At 40.5% G+C, this 23409-nt stretch overlaps 2 protein-coding genes across 2 annotated transcripts in view; one reads left to right on the top strand and one right to left on the bottom strand.

Annotated features, from left to right (window-relative positions):
• Nucleotides 1-23409, bottom strand: part of ed (echinoid) — a 115041-nt gene that overhangs the window by 52356 nt on the left and 39276 nt on the right. The window contains exon 2 of the mRNA XM_064684747.1: nt 1736-1943. Within this exon, the coding sequence (XP_064540817.1) occupies nt 1736-1943 (208 nt within the window). The remainder of the gene's footprint in view (nt 1-1735; nt 1944-23409) is intronic.
• Nucleotides 20264-21171, top strand: LOC135430209 (lysophospholipase-like protein 1). The gene has a single exon (XM_064684778.1). It carries the CDS (start codon nt 20339-20341, stop codon nt 20990-20992), a length of 654 nt encoding a protein of 217 aa, XP_064540848.1. The 5' UTR covers nt 20264-20338; the 3' UTR covers nt 20993-21171.

The raw sequence follows: 23409 nt of genomic DNA, 5'->3' as shown, positions 1-23409 counted from the left end.
CAGGCAGATAATTGTATTAAAGAAATCTAAATAAAGAACTTTGCCTATATAAAGAACTTTTCGCTGCGCATAGATGTTATTTAAGCGATCTTTACTTGCAGTTCCATATATTGAAAATGCCTGAAATTAAGATAAGACCGATCCTATACCATGAACAAGTAAATACATATATATATATATAGCATGTGTATACATATATATATAGAGGCATATCTATATTTGCATTCTATTTTAAAGTGCCACCCACACTTGATTTACTTAAAATGATTGAAATTTTAAGCAAATTGTTGGCGTTTTTATGGAGATTTGTTGCGATTTACTGAGAATCACCAATTGGCAGCATGACTTGCATTCCGAAATGGTCGGCCAAAAATTTGTGTCTGCGTCTGGCTCGTTAAATGAAATGTTTAACGATATATTAGCTTCGGGCTCCCTGAGCTGCTATGCTCTGCTCTCCAGTTTCTCTGCGCTGCCTGTGGGTCTTTATTTTGTTATGCCATTTTGGAGTTTCGTTGAACCCAGAAATCGCAGCGGCCTTTTTGGCTAGCTGCGAAATTTGCAGTAATTTCACTTTTGCAGCGACAGATACACAGATACGGATACAGATACATTAAACAGATACAGATACAATTGGCGAAATATAGAGGTATATGGGGAATGCCTTGGTTAGGACGCGGTTTGTATTATGTTTGGTTGTTCTTATTGTTGCTGCTGCTGCTTGTTAGCTTTCGGCACAAATTGCAGTAAAAATGTATTTTACAATTTGCCTGGGAACTGGGCCTCGACCCAGCGAGTACTACGTTAGCATTGCTTGCGCTTTTTTTATGTTTTGGATTTCTATTTGCTGTTTTGTTGATTTGCTTTTATTGTGCGAGTGTACACACACTCACACACACTCGCACACACACATATAGCTGGCAAAATGTCCGACAGCGCTGCCTGCTGTTGGGCATTTCATTTGGCAGGCAAACGCGATGCATTTTGTGGCCTCGACTGGGCACTTAAAATTTATGCGTTGCCACATAAAGAAGGCAAAAGAAGCGGCAGCAGCGGAAGCAGGAGAAAAACAGAAAACGAGTCAAACCAAGCGATACATTAAAAACAGGCCGAGTGCGCAACGAGAGCCGGAAGCGGAAGTCGAGGCACGAAGCAAATAAAAATACAATTGCAAAATGGCGCGAACGAGCGGACGAGCAGGCGCGCGGGCAATGAAAATGAAACATAAACAGACACATATGAGTGAGTGTGTGTGTGTGAGTGGATGTGTGAGTGAGTGTGAGTGTGTGTGGATGTGAATGTGCGAGTGTGTGTACCTCATAACTGTGCGAATGTTTAACACGCGTCGGCATTGACATTAAGGATTAAGGATATGGCCAGAACAGTTGGCTGGCCAACTGAGCCGCTGTTGCGACCCGTTTAAATAGCCAAGAACTTGATTTTAATTAAGTTCCCAGACACAGAGTCACATGCATAAATCGCATTACATATATGTATTTGTGTGTATGTGTGTGTGTGTGTGTGTGTGTGTGTGGGGATGTGCGACATTTAATTAACTTAACAAATGGCAAAGGCTGACATAACAGGATAACTGCAAACAGCAACAGGAACAGGAACTGGCACAGCAATTTCCACAGATTTTCATTGCTGCAGTTAACTACGGGCTTGACGCACATCATCGTTTTATGCGCGTGTGTGAGTGGATGTGTGTGTGGTTGTTAGAGCGGGTTTTACTCACCTATAGCCGGAACTCAACTGCACTTCACCAATGGCTACGTTGTCAAATTGCGCCGGATTCGATATCGAACGCGTCCAAAAGAATGAGAAATCGTTTGCCTCATATTTCTCGGTGAAGCGACACTTCAACACGAGATCCGCGTTCTCGCGGGTGTCGATGGACTCATCGGCCAGGACCAGACAGCAGCCGCTCAACGTTGTTAACAGGACTGCAAAAATAGACAAATTGATAGAAAATATAATTAAAATGTTGGTTTAAAACGTTTACTTGCTAATTTATAAATGAGCAGCAGAAGAGGACAACAACTAAAATAATATTTACAGCTTTACTGAGAGTGCAAAATTGAAATAAGCTACATTTTTTATATTTAAAGGTAATTAACAGTAAAATAAGAAAAAATTTTACGGCTGCTTTTTATGCATTTTATATATTTATAAATTTCCTTTTATGAAAATATTTTCTTCTATAAGTGTAGCTGTAAATTTTATAATGAATATTTTTGTCATTCAACTAAAACATTTCATTTAAATTTAATTATTTTATAATATTAATTTACATAATAAATTTAATTTATATATAATTTTAGATATTATCATTCAATAATGTTTAACATATCTTTATAAAATTATAAATTATTTTATGACCTCAAAACTACGAAAACTTTTCAATAATCTTTTAATCTTTTAATAAATATGCCAGAATTTATTTAAATAAAATTCACTAGGCTCAGCACATTAAATTAATATTATTTTATTACCTCATAATTTATATACATGTATATAATTTAATAAACCCAACATATAAATATGATTAACATTTAAAATCTCTTCGAATGTTTAATTCCTAACGTACAATATTAAACTATGTATTATACCATTTTTAAAATTCCTTTTTTTCTGGAAATTTTTGTATGCATATTTAAAACTTTATTTTATATTTTTTGATGGGCGCCACAAGAGATTGACAACTTTTCAATTTTGTCGAACATAAGAAGCTTTCCTGCTGGCCCCCACACACTCCCACTGGTCCCTTTTCAAGCTGTTATTACCGGCGACTTTCAGAACCACAATATTTATTTAATTTTTAATAAACCATTATAGGTAAGCCTCAAACGCAGTCGCTCAACTTGTCAATGCCGTCAAGGTAAAGTACAACAACAGCAACAAAATAAATAAAAAAAGAAGTAAAAGAAAATAAAATAAACAATTTTCGGTGCAACTTTCTTTTTGTATGATGACGACTAAGCTCCGCCAGCCCCAAAAGTCTCTGTCCTTCACATTACAAAACAAAAAAAAAAAAGAATGGAAAGGAAAATAAGAAATCAAACGACAAAGTTCTCAAGTCCCCAGCACTCGGTACATACATACATAGGTGCGTGCGTGGCCCCGTTCTGGCCTTCTTTTCAGGCATTACTTTTACTTTGCTGCGTAAATTTCGAGTTGAATTTATGTCCGCTTTATATTTGGCATCAAATATGCATGAGCCAGCGTTTAAGCCAGTTCCAGTACCAATTTCAAGTAGCGGCGGGCAATAAATTTGTGCATTTGCTGCCGACTGTCGCCGGCATGTGCTAAATTTAAAGATTGTTTCAATTGGGTGGCAAACTGGCAGTCAGGCAGGCAGCTAGTCAGGCAGACGGACGAGCGGGCGGTCTGGCAACTCTAGGACGCGCTGTTCGCGTGTCGAGTGTATCTGCGGGCTTGCATTCACATTAGGGCCAATAATCGTTAAAATCCGCAAAAGTTATGCGAGACACAGCCATGAAAATCGCATTAAAATTAATTTGACAGTCGTCTGGCAGCGTCTTAGCGAATTGTATCTAAGTAACATGCCGCCAAGGTGGCAACTCTCACGCCATATATCTGGCTGGACGCATCAGTTCTCATTTTTTGGCGCTACGAATTTATGTCAAAAGTTTGGTGTGCCACATAAAATTGTGCGCTCTGCCATCTTTTTTTCCTCCTTTTTTTTTGCCCATTCATTTATTCTTACCATTGCCATTAAAGTTACTTTTTGGCGCTGGCCTCGTTGAGATTCGCTGCCGCTGCCGCAGCCGCTGCCTTTGCCGTTGTTCCTTTCACATCGTCTGTCAACGCATTTTGTCTGCTCATTTCGCTTGACTGCCTGCTGCACTGCCCTCTTAGTCCTTTAGTCTTCCATTTTGCAGTTGCGTTTCTAATTAAAACTTTCAAGTCGACAGCGGCGTCCAGGCGTCCATTCGCTTGCACTTAGGCAAATTGCCAGAATTACAACGACAAACGAATTGTTGGCGCTCAGCAAGTGCACTCGTTGCTGGACGATGCTCACTACTCTTTGTCTATCATTCGCATTATTGACATTCGCTGCGTGCAACTAGTTACATTTCTCTCGCTACTCAGTTCTGGTCTTATACTGCTCGCTGTTATACAAAGTTACTCGTTGCTAACTACTTCACCCTTGTTGCTTGGCACTCGTTACTAGCTGCTTACCTCTCGCTGCTCAGTACTCGCTGCTCAGTACACGCTACTTTCTACTCGCTGCCTGCACACATTTCTGCACTCGCTCTTTGTTCTTCGTTTACCACTAGTTGCCTTGCATTCGCTCTTTTGCTTTGCACTCGCTGCGTTCTCCGTTGCTTTGTAATCCCTGTTGTACTTGTTTATTATTACTCGTTGCTTAATACCCGTTCTTAAAAAGCCTCTTTAGTGATCTGCTTGTTTCGTGCATAAACGCTCGCTGCTTTCAACTCGCTGCTCTGTATACACTGACAGCTCTAATTTTTTTTTTATTTTTCGCTGTTTAGCAACCATAGCTTTTCCTATTCGAGGCCATCATACGCATCACTCGCTAATCTGAACGCTCGCTACTCCTCGCTCGTTGTTATATATATCCATAGCCTACGCTTTTGATTGCTCAGCTGACTGATTACACATACGCCACGTGTATGCGCGCACAAATATTTACGCAAAAAAATAATAGGACCAAACACAATTCTGTTTGCACATAAATTTCGCGGCTGACTGCAGTTTGGCATGTAAATATTGACATATGCAAAAATATAAGTAAATTTCCCGAATGCTATCAATTTCACATTAATTGACATGTACATATATAGCGATACACAATGCCAGCCCAGTCCTGCCGACCAGCCAACCAGCCAGCCAGCCTGCCAGTTTGTGTTGTTGTGAATGACAGATCTCCCGAGGCGTAAAGAAGCCCGGGGTGGATGGTTTGTTGGATGAGGACGAGGCATGGAACGTTTGGCCTGTCATTAAAAATTCACGAAAAGTCGTCGGGCGCCAGTTAAGTGCAGTTAATGAGCTGGCAAACGGTAAAAAGGCACTTGCAGCTAATTAAATTATCATTATACAAAATGAAGTCGAAGAAAAATTTCTTATAATTGCTGACGGGGAAATTAAAAATAATAAAATACCAAGAGGCGCGCTGGCAAAAGATGGCGACCAAATGGCTGCGCAGGATACGCAAATGAAAAATTCAATTTCCGGTGCAAATTTGCAAAATTCTCATAATAGAAAGCACAATATAAAAAAAATGATGAAGAAAGGATGTGCCCTTTGTACATAAAAAACAAGTAGACTGAGGGGGCTGAAACGTAACTAGAAGATATCCGCATTAAGCTGCCTTTTTTCTATTTTCGAGCTTTCGAAGGCATTTCTTTACAGAAATACACAGGAATGTGAAATATGAATAACAAGTAGAAATTCTTAAAGCTCTCATGCAGAAATCAATTTAAGTTCTGCAAAAAGCTGACAACGAGCCAGCTAAAGGAACTCCACAAAGGACACAGAAAGAATGTTGCCAATTACCTAAATAGAATAGAATACATAATTCAAGAACTTAATAAAAGTTGTCTAGATTGTTTTCTATGAATACTAGAGCTCCAGGCTGGCTTATTTAAAAAGAAAACTCAATATCCTTAGAATCAATCAACTTTTGTCCCAGACATTTTTTTAATGCTTTCTACATTAATAAGTGTATTTTAAAATGTCTGCTTGTATTGTGCTTCCCAGTATTTTGCGTGGCAGAAAATTGTAGTATACTTTTAGGCGTTTTCGTAGTAAATATAATAAAAACTTGTGTAGACAACATTTTGAAACTTTGTTGAACTTTCATCAAGATTTTGCTTAATAATTTTAGAAGTTTTATAAACCAAATTGATTTTTTGTAACCCTGCAGAGCATATTGCAATATAATTCACCACAGATAGTTCCCATGAGAACTATATCAAGTAGATTACTACATATCAAATAGTGTCTATGGGAGCCATAAGTTAAATCCGATGAATCCCAAAAGTAAATAATCCTTATCAATGTTTACCAAACAAGAGCCTACCTACCAAGTTTGGTGTATCTAGCTAATATAATCTACGAGTTATGCTTGGTGTATCTAGCTAATATAATCTACGAGTTATGCTTAATAAAACATATCTTGAAATATTTATCGATATTATGCAAATGGAGGCAGGCATAGGAGAATATATCTGTACCATAATGGCCATTATGGCCAGTAAGAAGACCTGAAAAGCTTAATCGAAATGCAGATTTAAAAAAGGCCTCAATAACAAATTTTACACAAAATCGCTTCATTTCTCAATGAATTTGGCTTGACTCTCAAAGTCGGTCAGCAGTGGGGAGACGCTGCAACGGACAGTTGTGTCGAAGGGGGTCTGCCAAAGATCAGAGTCTACAGTTTAGAGTCTAGAGGCTAGAGTCTTCCTTTCACACGTCTGCTTTTGTTGGCATAGTTTGACACTGCTCAAACGCAATTATTACGTGAGAATTATATTAAAATGGAAACAATGGAAGGAGGCGGGCGAACAGGCCACTGCGGTGCGGTGGGGCAAGCTGGCTAACCAAATTGCAGCTGCCAAGATTGCCAGCAGCAGCTAAAAGTGGGCGTCTCGTGCTGTGCCGGCTGCAGTGTGTGTGCGAGTGTGTGTGTATGTGTGTGGCTGCCTTCAGGCAAAAAAGAGCAGAAGGCAACACGACACGAGGCAAGCGAGTCGAGCTGAGGCGAGGCAGAGCTTGTAGCTGCAGGCACACACGCGCACACACACGCTGGCACAACAACAGGCACACATACACATACACGCAGGCGGCACTGAGTGAGTCGAGTGAATTTGCTCTTGTTAATTGCATGTTCTGCATATCACTTATAAATGCACCCACACACTTGCTGTGTGGCAACACTTTACACTTGCAAGTTTATACACACACCCACACACACACACACACGCATACATACAGACCCACACACAAACTCTGGTAAAAGTTTTGCCATAATTGGATTTTCAAAGTTAATTACCAGCATTGAATTTGGCCGTAAAACGTAAGAACACACCAAACAGTGATTGTGTGTGTGTACGCGTGTGTGTGTGTGTGCGTCTTGTGTGTTTGAGCTGCGCTCGATTACAATGTAATTTGGCATAGATTTTTGCCTTTTAATGGCCCCCAGGCTCATGCATTGTCTTTGATCTAAGCGAAAATAAACCCAATCAATGGGCAGCTGCAAAATTTGAATGCCAGGATGGACGCCTGTCTGTCTATGTGGTGCATGCAACGTTATCCTTGAAGAAAGCAGCACGCAATACACAAAAGCAAATGGGATTATGTCTTATTATTATTTGGCCAGCGGCAATAAATCTCTCTTCGACTTGGGCAATGCGCCAAAAACTTTGCCAATTCAAATCTCTGCTTAGACCGAGTGAGAGTGTGTGTGGGTGGGTGTGTGTGTGTGTTTGGGGTGTCTTTAATGTCTTTTTATATGTATGCAGCTGCCTTTTGGCCAGGCACAAAGCGACTCAAGTCCCGGCGAATCGAGTCGATAAAAACTGCACTGCAATGGCGCGCACATAAAATGCAACATAATTTTCTTATGAGCTAGGTATGTGTGTGGGTGGGTATGTGTGTTTGTAGGTGTATGTGCCTGTGTGGGTGTAACAATGAATGTTATCTGTTTAAGCTGCGCCCGTTTATCCTGGCAGCAGTCGCAGTCACAGACCCAAGGAGCTGTCTGCCGAGGCAGCAAAAGTCAACGAAACGGAAGAAGATTGCAATTTAAAGGCCATGGCTAATGCGGGGGAGACAAGCAGCAGCAGGGTAGTTTTAGGGTGCAGCAAACGTGTTTTTTTGTTCTGTGTGTGTCTGCAGCAGCAGTAGAAACAGCAGCAGCAGCAGCAGCAGCAAAAATATTGATGGCCATGTTGTAAGTTCGCTTTGGCAAAAGTAAAAGCCAAGAAGAAGCTGAGCAACTGGCAAAAGGTGCGACCAACTTCAAGCATAGGAGGCAGGAAAAGGGGCGGGGGTAAGAGAAAGAGCGAGTGGTGCGGTGGGAAAGAAGTCGGGGCGGGAACAAAACTGACAACGTTTAAACGAAGATGCATTTTAACCTATTAGGCGACAGACGTCAAGCGAGATATAGTCAGGAATTTCTTCTCTTTTTAACTGTCCAAGGGAAAATATTTAGTTATAAATGTGAGAAATATGTATTTCTTAAAATTTTTTATTATTGTATTATCGAATGTCATATAATAACTTTATTAAACTTAGTTGATGTTAATTGGCAAAGTGAAATAAGGTTTTAGGACTTTTCTTGGAATTGTGAGAACAATTTCATATTAGAATTGTCAGTTAAAGAAATACGAAAATATTTATTCAGACAGAGTTGGATATAAAAAGTAAGAGAGTAAGATAGATAGATAGAGGGTAAAGATTGGATGATGAAAAGAAAGAGCGGACAAAAATATATCTTCCAGAAAGATATTATAGGAAATCAGAAATCAATAATTACGATATTAACGACAACTGTTAGAGAGATTTATGGAACTTGTTTCTTATAAAATTTGTAACAAAATTACATAATATAATCCATTTCGAATCAAAGCAACCGACAATAATGTTAAATCAACTTCTGCACAAATTTCCACTTACATGTCAAAGCAATATCATGAAAAATCCTGAATCTGAGAATTTCAATTTTCAACCTCATTGATTGACATTGGAATCTCAAATACAATTGAAATTTCGCAAGAAAAATGAAAAATTGATTGCAGTTTGTTAATTTAACTAAAAACTTTAAAACCTTAATTAATTCGGTTGGAACAACAGCAGCTGCTTTTGAGAAGTGAACTTTTAGTCTGATTTTCAGCTGACAACAGCAGCTGAGAAATTGTTCGTTCGCTCGACTATCTGCTCTCGCATTATCAAAACTATTTCGCAAGTGTAAACAAACAAAAGTTTTGCATCTGTGGACGCGGTCTCGCACCCTCGCACCCTTGCACTCTGGCATTCAATGGGTTAAAGTGGGGAGGCGGAATCTGCCAGATTGCGGTGCCCAGATCTTTAGATGCATTGCGTCTGGGCCTGGGTCTGGTTAGGGCATGAACTGTGCTGGGTTGCGGCTGGTTGTTCTGCTAGCTAGCTAGGTGCCGTTATTTCATTACCACTTTTGCATGACAATGCAGAAAAAAAACAGCGGCAGGCAGGGTGTGGGGGGGGGGGTTGAGAAAGCTGGCGTCCCTCGTCGAACTGCGCACTGATGTGCTTTGCTCTGGGCACCCAAAAAACTCAAGACTCAAGACTCGTGTGTCGTGTCGAGAGTCAAGAGTCGAGTCGAGACTTGAAAACTTTGCAACATTGCAGCAGCAGCGCGTTTTTCCTCTTCTTTTTTTGTATGCAGCGCCGAAACGGGCCCAAATTGCTTTGGCAAAAGTGGAAAAACCGGTCCAAGTTGCAGCAAAGATACACACATGATTTCAAGCACACACACACCACACACACATACACCCATTGCTGTTGTTGATAGTGCGAATGTGTGCGGTTAACATGGCTTAAGAAACTTTTGTGGGCTGCACTCCGTACTCCGCCGGTTGGAAAAGTTTTTCTCTGCTGGCCGCCTGAGTAGCAACAACAGATAAGTTGCAACTTTCAAAACTTGCCCCCAAAAAATGTTTTCTGTTTTCTTTACATTTTCGAATTGTTGTTTTTTCGTTTACTTTTTCGCTTTTTGGTTGTTTTTTTTCCTTTTTTCGTGCCATGTTTACAAGACGCCCTCTTTTACAGTGGCAACAACAAAGCAAATGCAATTTTTTGGGTTTTTTTTTTTGTATTTACTCGGGCAAAAAGTTTTTGCCACCAACACTTGTTGAGTGGCGCGAACCACGAGGACGACTAACGATGCAATTTTTGTTTTGTAAATTAACTGCAATTTTTTTTATTTATTTTCTTCTTTTTTTTAGTTTTTGGCAATTTTTGGCCATTTTTGCGTAAAGTTAAGCCGCTCAAAGGCGCAGCTCACGTTGAAATTTTTATGCAGTTCGCAGGTAGTATATGTATATTCTGTCAAGAGAGCTATAAAAAGTATTTTATTGTAGCACAAACAGCAGGAATTTGCTAAATATACGACTTTGCATACACTGTCATTTAATAAAATTAAGAAAATGTCTTTGCTAAACGAAATATTTATAGTTTTGTATGTGCATTTTTTATGCCAATTAATTAAATGAAATGAATGAAGTGCTTGAAGTATTTTTTAAATATTTGACTTACATATTTCATATTTTACATCCTCATTCAAATAAATATTCGGAATATCCATTACATATACAAATTAATTCAGTTAGTATTCAAAGTATTCATTAATTATTCGGACTAACCAATTCATACTCAAATTAATTTAACAAATATTTTAAGTACTCACAACATTTGTTATATATGTTTTATGAATATTAGATAATTCCATTACATATTTTTTATGTTTATTCTTTCTATAGGGTTTAATGTAATATTTACAATTTTCGAAATATTTCAAATATAAATTCAACATTCAAAATATTATAATACAATTAATTATTTTAATAAATATTCAAAGTTATTTTTGTATACATTTTTTTTAATATTCTGAGTAATCGCGATGTATTTGAAATTTTCCGGTCATTCATATTTATAAGATTTCTTCTACAATTACAAATAATGTCTAATTGGAATTCTTGATTCGTATTCATTTAAGTCGAACAGCATTTTATAGAGCATTTGACAGTCGAATGGGGTCAATGGTAGCGCGCTTTGGCAGCTTTTCGTTTATTATCCCGAGTGTATTTGCCCGGAATTCCACTTGGTTGTGGCATCCACATGCATGCTTATGCTTGCAACCGCACCACCCTGCCACGCAACATCAAACACCACCCAAAACCGTCTCCCTGCAGTCCAAACTTTTGCACTCAACGGCAAGCCGCCAAAAAAAGACAAACAAAATAAATAAAAAAAAAGGAGTGAAAAACGCAGTCAAAGAACTTTTTCAAACGCTTTAGCTGTTGATTTGTCTTCTTTTTTTTTTTTTTTTTTTGGTCAGAGACTTGCCCAACTCATATGCCACGCCCACCAATCCTGCAGTCCCTATTCCCACCGCTGCTGTGTCTTTTTGCGCTCCTCAGCTGTATCACTCGATCAACAGCGCAAAATTCAATTTCACTTTTGGCACGCAAAAAACTTTTGACTTTTGGCGCTTCTCGCTGGGGCAGGCGGCACATCACTTATCATATTCCAATTGCCCGCCCCAGAACCATCAACCCCTCGCAACCCCCCTGGCCCAACCAAGCAGGTGGCGCGCAAAAGTTTTGCTTCAAATAAACTTTAGACTTTAAGACCAAAAACCGCGTCGAAATTTCATTTATAAAAATTGCATTGCAGCTTCTGCACAAAATTAACCAAAAAAAAAAAAAGAGGATAAAAAAATAGTGTTAGAGGAGTGGGATTAGATTGGCAGGGTGCGGGGGTAGCTGAAGGCCTTACAGTTTATTACAATGTGCTGCTGGCGTTGCAAATCCCCTGATGCGCACATACAGCATGCAGCATGGAGTGGAGACAAATTTACTCAGTGAAAACACCCAAAGGCAATCTGTAAGATACAAAAGTATCTTTTGCCAGCTGCGGCGACGCATTGCTCGCCTGGCCCAAAGTAATGACCAAAGCACGAGCTACAAAAACAAGTTGGCTGTTGCTGTTTTCTTTTTTCTTTACGCCCGCTGGCCACTTGAGAGGAAATATCTGAGCATTTCGAACATTTACGCTTCATCGATTGTGGACCAAGTTGCGCCGGCTAAGAAACAAGAAAAAAAAATAGCCAGTAAAGTATCTGCCAGATAGAACCGAGTGCGCACAAGGTAGCAAAGTTTGCTGGCCAAACAAATAAACCACAGAGCTACAGAGCTACAGAGCTGTCCCTCCCGTCAACCGCCCGACCCGCTACTGTCGTCGTGGCTAAAACTTTTGTTTGCCCAAGTGCAGCGGGCAAAGCGATAAAAAGCCACAGCACGAAACCTAGTTGAGCCACTGAAGAGGAATTGGACGGGACGGGCGGACGGACGGGTTAGCCGGGCAGGCTGGAAAACTCGTTGGGCTGACCGGGCCAAGTTTACGAGCAGCTTCAATAGCCACACATTTGTTGACAGATCAGCGGGGCCGGCAGCGGGTGTGGTTACCGTGCTGCGGGTGGCCGGGGGGGAAGGCGGTTGGCAGACAATTTTCTCATTAGCAGCTGGCAAGACAGTTGAGCAATTGACACACGGCTAATTCAAATATATTTGCAACATCGATTTGATTGATAACAAGCAGCAACAAAGAATGAAAAGACGAGCAAAACAAGCCAAAGCGTAGTCGGGTGTGCGCGACTGGAAGATGCCCTGTACACAGCGCTTGACTTGTGTATGCTATAAAAGATACTTCATACAAATGTTTGTTGTCCAGCTAATCAACGAGTTATTTAAGAAGAAAATCGATATTTATCGATGATTTGTGTATGGAAGAACATATCGATAAGAATAATGATACATTTCTTTAGACTATATACTTCATATTTCATCTCTCTTATAGTTACCTGAGACGGAAAGACGGACTTGTCTCGACTTAGCTCAACAGGCCTTCTTCTGCCTGTTACATACACGTGCACACAGCTAATATCTCCTTCTTTCTTAAACATTTTAAATTCTCATAGAAAATAGCAAGCAGAGTACAAAGCTGTTTGGCAGCGCAAAAGTTCACTTCAGCTGCCAATTTGGCAATTTGTTTGTTCGAAAATAATTTGCAATACTCATCGCAGCGTCACCAAGGACGGACCATGCCCCATGCGCCACACTTGCTTGCAACTTCATTTTTCATATGCTCAATGGGGCATGCTGTTAATTGGCAGCTTAAGCAAGGCGCTGAGCTGCAGCTGAGCTCTGCTGAGCTGCAAATGAAGCAAGCGATAATCGACAAGAAGAAGCAGCAGCAGCAGCCAGTTGAGCTTAATGAGTGCCCGAGTCAGAGCGAATGGCATTTATAATATTAAGCATTAAGTGTAACTAAATTGTGCAAGTGCTGTTCTACAAGTTGTTCATGAATTAAAAACTAATCCAAAGATGAAGGAATGTTAATAATCGTTTACAGACTAAAATATAAAACGAGCAAGAAAGGCTACATTCGGCACGCCGAATATTTAATACACTTGTGGACATTTGCCACCGATCTTTCCTATATCAGCTATATGATATAGTTCTCCGATGTCTCCTTCTGTGCGTTGCACATTTCATATCAATATAAAGAGTAAAATATAAAAGCTGTAAACAGTCTCCGCCCAAGTTTATAAAGAGATATCGATTTGCCGCAAAAAACCCTAAAATAATGCATATCAAACATTTTTTATCGGCTTTCAAGCTGCTTTATAAAGTGCTTTGAGTAATTGTTAAACTGAATAATAGGATAATTAAATATGCTAAATTACGCAACATTTTTTAAGTACGATTTTGCACACATATAATAGCAATATGCTAATGAGCTCTGTAAAAAAAAAAATGAACGAAATTTCGCGGAGGAAAATGTCAGTAGTTCGCTTAGCCGGAAAATGTGCAAATTGTGTTTTTATGACATTTACAAAATTTATGTTAAAAATTGTTTTTTTAAAGAACTTTTTTTTTTTATTACTTTGGAATTGTTTTCTGGATATTTAATGCTGAAAAATTGCACAAAAAATATACAATTTATTTTTTATAAATATAAATTGTTCTTCTTCTTTTAGGCCATCTCATGTTTCGTAACGCGATTGTCCCGCTGCGACAATAATAATAAATATGTGAATAATATTAATAATAATATATGCATTCATCTGTTTCGCATTGCTTGGCGCATCTGTTTTTCGGTTTGCATTAATTTGATAAACGTTGCGCAAATAAATTATCTACACACTTATTTCTTCTTCTTTTCATTTGATAATTTATGCATATAACAAGAATTTCTCTGCTTTCAATTAAAATGTTTAGCGCGAACCCCCGAAATTTTTGCAGCTGTTAATATTATAATAATTTTATGTTTCTTTTTTGTGGGCATGTTTCAATTTTTTTTTATTGCGGCAATTGGCAAAAATCAACAACAAAAGCGCCAGACGAAAAAAAAAACAGCTTAGAATATGCGTGTCTCACAATTTTTCTTTTTGCGTATGTTACACGAGAATTTTCCAATGTTTTGCGTTGGCTGCTTTGTGCTGGGTTTTTCAAGCTTTTCTCTTTATGCTTTGTCGGCCACAAAGGACACGAGACACGTCGTGTGCTAAGCAGCAGCAGCAGCAGCAGAAGAATCAGCAGCAGCACAGGAAACAGGAAAAAGGAAAAATCACTGGCAATTTGCATAAGATACAATTGAGTGAGTGTCGTCGGCGTTTTTCTTTTTTATTTTTTATTTTCCTGCGCATTATTTTGCCTTTGTACGCTCGTGTAATGAATTATCATATTTCATGTGGCTGCCACACAAACACACACAGCACACTCACACACACACACACGCACACTCCGAATGTTTGCATTCAAATTTGTGACCCATTCAAGGAATATATGTATATACGTATGTATTTACGAAGCCGAATGTAACATTGGGTAACATGGCGCCCAAGCCGCAAAAAATGAGTTACACAAACGAAATGCCGCAAAGTATGCAATAAAAAATACAGCAAGATGTGTTAGATCTGCTTTGTGCGGGTTAGTGTTGACCGAGAGCTACCCTGTAATGCATTCAAGCTAGCAACTTGAGAGCTAACACTTGAGTTGAGTTCCTGTTCTTTTTATTTACCAAAAATGTCTTATGGCCCCGCATGACCGTTTGCAAATTTAGTGCAGGGTATCGCAAAACAAAAAGAGCAGCACCAAGAAAATACACAGCTACACTACAGAGTCACAGATGATGTAAAAGAGCAGATGGGCTGGCGGCGTAAATATAATTCATGAAAATAAACGTATATCTAAAATAAAGCGTCGCGGCGAGCAAAGTCGAGTGTTGAGATTGAGCAAGGAGCAAAAGGCGCAAAAGGAGCCGAAATGGAGTTGTTTTGGGTGCGGTTCGTGTCGGGCTGGCTGTTGATTTGGGTCGCGGCAAGGACTTAGCAGCTAAGTCCACAGTATGGCTGATGCAGTTGCTGCTGTTGTTGTCCAGTTTCTGCGGCATCTTGGCAAGAAATGACAGTAAAAATATGTCGGCCAGCTGCCCCAATAAAGCAACAAAAGCAAAAAAAAAAAACCCCACAACAACTGTCCATCTGTTTGTCGCCATTCTCAGCTCTTTCACTGTCGCTGTCACTTTGTCTGTGGCTCTTTCTCTTGAAATATGCTTTGCAGCAGCTTTTATAAACTGAATGTCCACTGTCCACTGTTTGTTGTTACTGTTGCAGTAAGCGCTTGTCGCTGAGCATTTCATTCATTTGTTTTGCGGTTTTGTTCAGCTGACGGCTTTCGAGCTGCACTTTTCCTTTTGCTGGCTTTTCCATTATTGTTATTATGATTTCTTTTCTTTTTGCTACAACGCGATTTTAATTTTTGTACAGCTGCCACGCCCACGCTGCTCCAGCGCTGTTGCCCTCATGTTTTGTTAGCATTTTCATAAATTTTCACAGCTCTCTCAGAGAACCAAAGCCTGACTCTGACACTGGACAGAGATGGGGGAGGACGGACGTGGCGCAGACCACAAAGCATAGCCCAAGCGGCGTGGGTTACTCATGTGTCATGAGCGCTGACTGGCTGGACCGCCCCCCCCCCCCCTTCCTCAACCATCCACTCCCTTTACTGACTACCCCTCAACTGCAGCTGGCTTGGAATTACACGCTTGTTACTCATGCAACGGCGCTGTTTGCCTCGTGTTCACCTCGCGATTCTGGTGAACAATTGCCAAGTCTCAAAAACGTAAAACCCATGTGCGCGCGCGGTCTGACAAAGAACAGAGCCAAGAGCGAAGCTCAGTGGCGTGCGGGGCAGGGGATTGGCTTGTCGCGGAGTTGAAAGCCGCAGCGGCAGTTGCAGTTGCAGTCACTCGTTTGCAGCCTTTCGATTTGCAAATTGCATAACAATTCGCCAGTTGCCAGTTGGAAAAACTTTTCAAGTGAGTCGCTGCCATGTGTTGGCCAAGTGGGTGGGCCGCTGTAGATGGGAGGGAAGTGGGTGGCACGGCACGGCTCATAAAGCCACAGACTTTTAGTTTAAATCTGGTTGAATTAACGCTTCAAGAAGTTTAGCTTTAAACTAAAGCAAGTTTAAACTGAGAAGAAATTAGATCTAACTTAAGCTGAATTTAAAGTGGTTCGGTTCCAGAACCAGTTCGGCTTATAAACTGGTTTGAATTGATGCAAGCTTTAAATAAAAGGCTAAACAAATGTGTATTCATGCAACAAAAAAAAAAACTGACATGTTACGGTTCAGGTTCAGGTTCAACTGGAGTGCAAACTCGTTCAGGTTCTGAACTAGGTTTAGGTTCAACTGAAGTGCAAGATTGTTCAGGTTCAGAACTAGTTTAAAAGAATGCTTTGTGAGAATAATTTGGTAAAAAGAAAGGGAAATATACGGTACGCTTATATCAGAATAGTGAAAGATCAACTGGAACCGGTTCATTTGAATCTTTTAGAAAACAAAACAATGTTTCATTTCAAGAACCAGTTCAATTATGGTCTACAAGCATCAAAGATGCTCGCGTTTTTTTAAAAGTAGCCACGTTCAAATTGATAAAGAGGACAAAATAAAATGAACTGGATCATGAGCCGGTATATTTCCACTCAACTATTTGCGGCATGCGCATTGAATTGCCAGATAAATTGTATTGAAAACAAATCAAACTGAAGCAAATTTCTATCAGCTTCGGTTCAACTGAACTAGTTCAGCAGAGTCACTTGGCATTGCGCTGGCATTTTGAAGCAGTATAAAAGCAGCGACATAATCAAAAATAAACACGCCACGCTGCACATTGCGTATACGCAATGTTGCCCCATTTTGCAGCACAATTTTTCATCATCTCAACTTAACTAGGTGCAACCCCGACCCAATACGCCGCAACCTCTCGCTCGTACACCCCCGTTGCATTTTTATGTTAATTTTAAGTATTATTGCATTGCAATTTTAAATGGCAAACATTTTGTAGCTGTCAGCGGAACAGTAGAACTACTTTTATTTAGGGGGTACCGCTGTTAACACCACCAACCCCCCGCGGCCCGTGCTGTGCTGGTTTGCCCAGTCTCCAGCTTGACTTTTATTATATTGTACAATATTTTAATGCAAAATGGAAAAAATTACTTTCATTTTCCTCGGAATTGGTTTTACAAGCAGCAGCAGCAGCAAAAGCCAAGTTAAAAAACTTTGAGCCAAAACAAGCAAACGGCGAAAACAGCGCGCAAAAGTTTTTCTGCTTCTTCGTCCTTTCCTTTTTTTTTAAGCAAGTGAAAAATGCAACAGTAACCCAGCAATGCCCCCGGTGCGCCGGAGTCCCTTACTCCAGCTGCATTACAACGCTCAGCTGGGATTGCTTTAGTCCCCCCAGCTCCTATTGTGAATCCGCCCGCGCTCTCCGTCGCTCTCTCGTGCAATATATGCAATGCAAAAGTTTTTAATTTAGCGCCAACTTAACGCTGAGACTTACAACGCAAAGCAGCTGGAAGAGAAATGACACAGGCAAGGGGAGGGAGGTGGTGTAGTTGTTGCTAAAATATGCTTTAAAAAATAATCAACTTGCTCAGATTGCAGCCAGCTGGTTCTGCTTACGCCCAAGAAATGGTCCATTTCCTTGGCCCAACTAATTCCCCAGCTGCCTGACGAGCTTAGCCCAGCCAAACCTCTGCCCACGCCGCGCAATTTCGATAGCCCCCTTTTAGCTGGCGCCTCTGATGGACTGGATGCAGTGATGCCTAAGAAGCAGCCAAGCGCATTTCGTGCGTAAATCTGCCTGGCCAGAAATGGACAGCGCCAACGGCTTAAGCCCACGTCAGTGCTGCTCGCCTCTACTGCCACCCAAAGGACCCCCAGACGGCGGCCATCAATAGCTTAGGATACGGCAAAAGGCATTTCGAAATCCGAGTGGCAGGCAACATGAGGCAGCTGCTGCCTGCCTGCTGACTGCCCGCTACTTGCCCCAGCATGAAACAGCAGCTTGAAGCTCACTGAACCAGCCACGCATCAGCTTTTGGTTACAATTCTCAACAATGTGTGAGCTTTGTGTCAGGCTGCACCCTTAAATAATCATAAGAGCGTCTTTGACCCTTTTACAATAAATAATATATACAAATATGTATATATAATAATAATGTAGGCTTTTGCATTAAGTGGAGCCGAAGGATTTGCAAAGTCAGACTGAAAGTTATTTCTGCTATTTAAGCTTAATTACTTATAATTACATAAGTGTTTCCATTTGTCGGTAACAATTGAAAGGTATTCCTTTTATTTAAGCCTAATTACTTTTAATTACTTAAGTCCGTTACAATTAAACAAAGTATTGAATCCCAAATGAATTACTCAAAAAAAATTACAGGCACATAACTCTGCTTTAATTACTTGAGTAATTACATTATTCCATTGTATTTCCTCAATTTATTATATTTATATTATTTAGAATTATATGTAATTGAATTGTTGCGGAACAATATTTATTACAGACAATTACTTCTATAAAATAAATATATGTATATATATATATATTTTTCAGATTTATGTTCTTTAGCCTTTAGACAATTACTGAATTAATTTCATACTAATTACAAGTATTGAAGTAGAAAATGAACAACCCTTAGTTCATATATATAAAATAAAGCCAATTAAGTTTTGACGTTTAACTTTAACTCTAACTTTTAACTCTTGCATTTAGAGGTCGGCAAGCTTATGAACTTTGTAATCAAGGGAATACCTATTGTTTTGATATTCTTAAAGTTAGAGTGAGAGTTGCTTGATAATAATCAAAGGTGAGTTGTTTTTGCCCGCTACTCCTTATAAGCCCCGTATGCTCAACTTGTATCCTTTCACACTTCCTTTCAGTTTGCAACAAACATAAATCGCTCAACTCAAATCGAGTTGAGTTTTCGTTTAGTTTTTGCGCACCTTTAAACTTTAACTAGTTCAGATGGCGTGAGTTTTTTAACGCCCGCAATATGAACACAGACACTGCAGTGGGGGTTGGGCGGACAGCGGGGACAGTTCGGGTCAGCGGATCGTGTAGTGTACAAGCTGGACGGGTCAGTTGGTCAGAGGCGGCGGCGGCGGGGGTTCTGTGTGTGTGTGTGTGGGGTGAAATGCAGCCAACTTTTATTTTGTTACATCGCAGAGCGACTCGCGTGTTGTTGTTCGTCGTGTTGTTGTTGCTGGTCATGTTTTTCTACAATGTTTTTTTTTTTTTTTTTTGTTATTGTTATTTAACCCTTGTCAAGTCGCGCAGCGGCCCCAAAAAAATGTGGGTCACTTGACGCACAGCAACAGCAGCGAGCAGCAGAAGAGCTGCAAACAGGAGCTGGAAAATTTATTGTGCGTCGTTGTCGCCGCCAGTTTTTAGTTTTGGTCAGAGCTTTGGCTGCCAAAAACTGGGCAACAACAACCAGAACAACCAGAACAACAACAGCAGCAGCAATGTTGATGTTGTCGTGCATTTGCTCCAGTTTTAGCTCGATTCCACCCCCCCCCCCCCTCACACACACAAGTCCCCCCCGCTGCTGTTTTATTGAGTGTCTGCGTTTTGGGGTTTCCAGGCAAATAGGAAGTTTATATAGGTTGACAGCTATTCGGTCTATTCCCGAGCCGAATTCTATTTTGTTTTAATTTATTGAAGCACTTTTGAAAAGCGCGACATTGTTGACCGGCTATATAGATAATATTAATAGCTCCAACTGGTCAGCCAAAAGGTGATCGCCTCTAATGGGCCCCCTTCGCATCGGGACGCACTGATAGCCCCTCGAAAAACATTTGCGTGAAAGATGTCACGCCGTAAACATTGTTTATTGAACCATTAGGAAAGCGATAGCCTACCCTCAGACAATCTCGGTAAGGCTGGCCCAATAAAATGCTGTGACAAATGCTCAGCCGAGCCGTTGATAATATTCGGGCCCAAAGTGCACTCAATAATTCTTAGCCAATCGCAATCTTTGCCTAAAAAAGGTCCAGGCAAATGATATGCAAGTGTCGCATGATCATAACTCAGCAACTACTTGGTTATTTGGCTTAAATTTGGTATGTAGATTGGCTAAGTAAATACTCGACTTAAATTCAGTATAAGTCCTTGCTCTTACTGTCATACTTATGAGAAATAGAGAAGTTGAGTAACTTTATCCATATTAACACAAGCTCCAATGGCTTCGATAATGCGCAAGCCCAGCGCTAGTGTTATATTCTTTCATGGCTCGGGCGATACGGGCCCCAATGTGCTGGAATGGGTGCGCGGTTTGATTGGCAGAGACTTCAACGGCTCGCATATTAAATATGTATTTCCCACGGCGCCCATGCAAGAGTATACGCCCTTTGATGGCGAGATGTCTACGGTGTGGTTCAATCGCGAATCCGTTGATATTGCCGCCGGGGAGGATCGGAGCAGCATGTCGCAGAGTTACGATATAGCCAAGCAATTAATACAGCATGAAGTCGATCAAGGCATACCACACAGTCGCATTATTGTCGGTGGTTTTTCGATGGGTGGCGCCTTGGCGCTGCACACGGGCTACCACGTGACCCGGAATTTGGCTGGCGTATTTGCACATTCCTCCTTCCTCAATCGCAAATCGGTGGTCTATGAGTCGGTCGAGGCGGGATCTACGCTTCCAGAGCTTTGCATGTTTCATGGCGAGGATGACAAAGTTGTCGAGTTTCAATGGGGTCGCGAGACGTTTGACAGATTGCAAGAATTGGGCGTTATTGGCACATTTACGAGCTTGAATGATACGGCACATGAGCTGAAGAAGAGTTCAATTCTGGAGGTTGAGCAGTGGATTCTTAAGAAGTTGCCCTAAGAAGCTAGCATTTCAATATAAATCACTTTTTCAACACTGTTCTTCTAATTTCGCCTGGGTTATTTGTTGGCTTACGGTCAATGATCCGTATATGGAATTTGTTTCAATAGAAATTGTTAATAAAGCACCTGCTGAAGCTTTAAAATAATAATATAAAATATAATATTACTTCCCTAAAATATTCCAAGTCATTTTGCCACACTGTCAGACTTCTTTTCTAATTTATGTTGTTCACAGTCATGCGTTTCTTTTACTTTCTAGATATATATTTCATTTACTTTAAAGTACATTTTAGACAAACGATATCTTGAGCAAAGTCTTCAGCTATTAAATATTTATGAGGGTATTTTGCAACACTGCCAACCTTTTGCTATTATTTTTTGTTATATTCATTTTCTGAGCATTGTCTTCAGTTTCTTTTGCCTAGATATATACGAATGTATATTCTGGAAATTGTTTTAAACTAAATTTAAAATATTTACCTAACCTTGAATAAACATTGGCTATTTTCGAACACTGTTTTAGAATGGATTCATTTTTGTTTACTTGTCGTTTGCTGCAGTACGGTGCTCGAACACTATTCCTTTTTTGTGCGCATAGCAAATACCAATTGAGTAATGCCCTGGGCAACTGCTCTGCTGCTGCTGTCCCTCCCCAGCCTTCCCCCCCCCTGCAGATGCTGCCCGCACGCCCAACAACTCATTTGCACCAGCTCTTCCTCTATTTATACACTTCAGCACCTGTTTAAATAGCCAAGTTTGTTGCACAGCTAATTAAGTCAAGTTTATGCAAAGGGGTTTCACTCGCTTCGTTTTCGCACGTTCGCACCTGGCGTCCCTCTTTTGCTGTTGGCCCCACCCTCCGCCCTTCCAACGCTGGCCACCCTTCGCTGTAGCCGTTGAGCTGCTGTGAGCTTCTAATGCCTTTGTTTTCCCACACATTGGCCCCAGCCAGTGGCAGCAGTCGAGCTGTTAATGTTAAGTTCTGTTGCAGTTCAGTCCTATCCACTGGCCTCCCTCCCTTCCGGCCCCTTCATTGCTCGGCACTTCCCTCTGTTTTTCTGCTTCCATTGTAATGTGTAAATGAGCCAGTTCTGATGAGCTGAATTGAGTTGGAGCCCCCTGCTCGAGCCTGGCCACAATGACACTGATGGATTTGCTGTTAATCAATATGAAATGAGAAGAGCAACAGCAGCCACCAAACAGTTGCTGCCCCACTCATGCTCGCCCGCCTGCCTGTTCGCTGTTGCAGACAGCCACGCCTCCATTTCCCTCATTGCACAGCTTTAGCTTTTTGCCGCTTTGACGCTTTTGGCCAGAACAGCTGAATGAGATTTCACACAACTCCGTGTTGCCCTTTGCCTGACCTGGCATATAGCCAGAGTTTTTTTTTGCTACTGTTATGTGTGCTGAGTGTTGGTTAACGTACATTTTCATTTTTTTTTTTGCCAGTGCGCTTAACTTTTGTTTTATGAGAAAATATTGTACAAGTTTTTTAATTGCTTTTACGCTTAAAAAACACGCAAATTTTGCCATCGAATAAGTCGTGAGTGTGTGTGCGTTTGTGTGTGTGTGTAAGTGTTGAACAACAACTTTATTTCCATTTCGGTTGCATATTTGGCAACACTCGGGAAAAAACTATGCAGAAAAGTTAATTTCTGCACAAAAATACTTTTTGAAGCAATTGCCAAGTAAAGTTTATATCCTGTGTGTGTGTGTGTGTATGTGTGTGTGTGTAGGTATGTGTGTGTGTGCGCGTGTGTGTGTGTAGATGTCTCTGAGTGATTTATGATTACAAATGGAATTTATGAACAAGTCACATAGCAGACAATTCATAAATATTTATAAATTGTGCCAGCAAAACCGAAACAATTAACTTAATCGATTTGTGGGCGAGAGTCGAAAAGTAGGCAGAGCTGGCAACAACAAACGACAGTCGATTGATTACTTAAAAATTATGTGTGAAACCCAAAAATAAAACCAACAACAACAACAGCAACAACAAAAATCGTTGAGAACTTTTGCTGTGAAGTTTTCAAATTAATTCGTGTCTTTAGGCAACCGCAGCCGAAACTTTGGAATTGGCAAGCGCTTGAGAAATCTACGTAAAAGAACAATAAATAAATTCAAAAATAGAAAACAAGGTTAATCCCCAAGTGCCTGATTAGTAGATACCCTGTATTGTACTTTTACATGCAACGTACCAACACTTTCTGTTTTCCGGCGTTTTCTCACACTGTTTTTACACTATTAGAAGATGGCTCTCAAAGGCGATACGCTTCACGTAAGGCTCGCTTGAGCGCTGATAAAAAAGCCCAAAACAAGCCAAATTTTCTTCTATATCAATTAAAAGATTTTTCTGAATTTTATTGTCCTTCGCTTTCTTCTTCAAGCACATGCAACCCTGTTTACTCACAG

Source organism: Drosophila montana, unplaced genomic scaffold (assembly GCF_035044405.1).
Source record: "Drosophila montana isolate Dmon_TW-CO22-7 unplaced genomic scaffold, ASM3504440v1 contig_2_1, whole genome shotgun sequence".
NCBI lineage: Eukaryota > Metazoa > Arthropoda > Insecta > Diptera > Drosophilidae > Drosophila > Drosophila montana.
Note: the sequence above shows the minus strand (reverse complement) of the source record. Positions and strands in the feature narration are given on the sequence as shown.

Bases quoted from the DNA above. Each gene is read 5' to 3' on its own strand.
- LOC135430209 (XM_064684778.1), top strand. From the start codon at position 20,339: ATGGCTTCGATAATGCGCAAGCCCAGCGCTAGTGTTATATTCTTTCAT.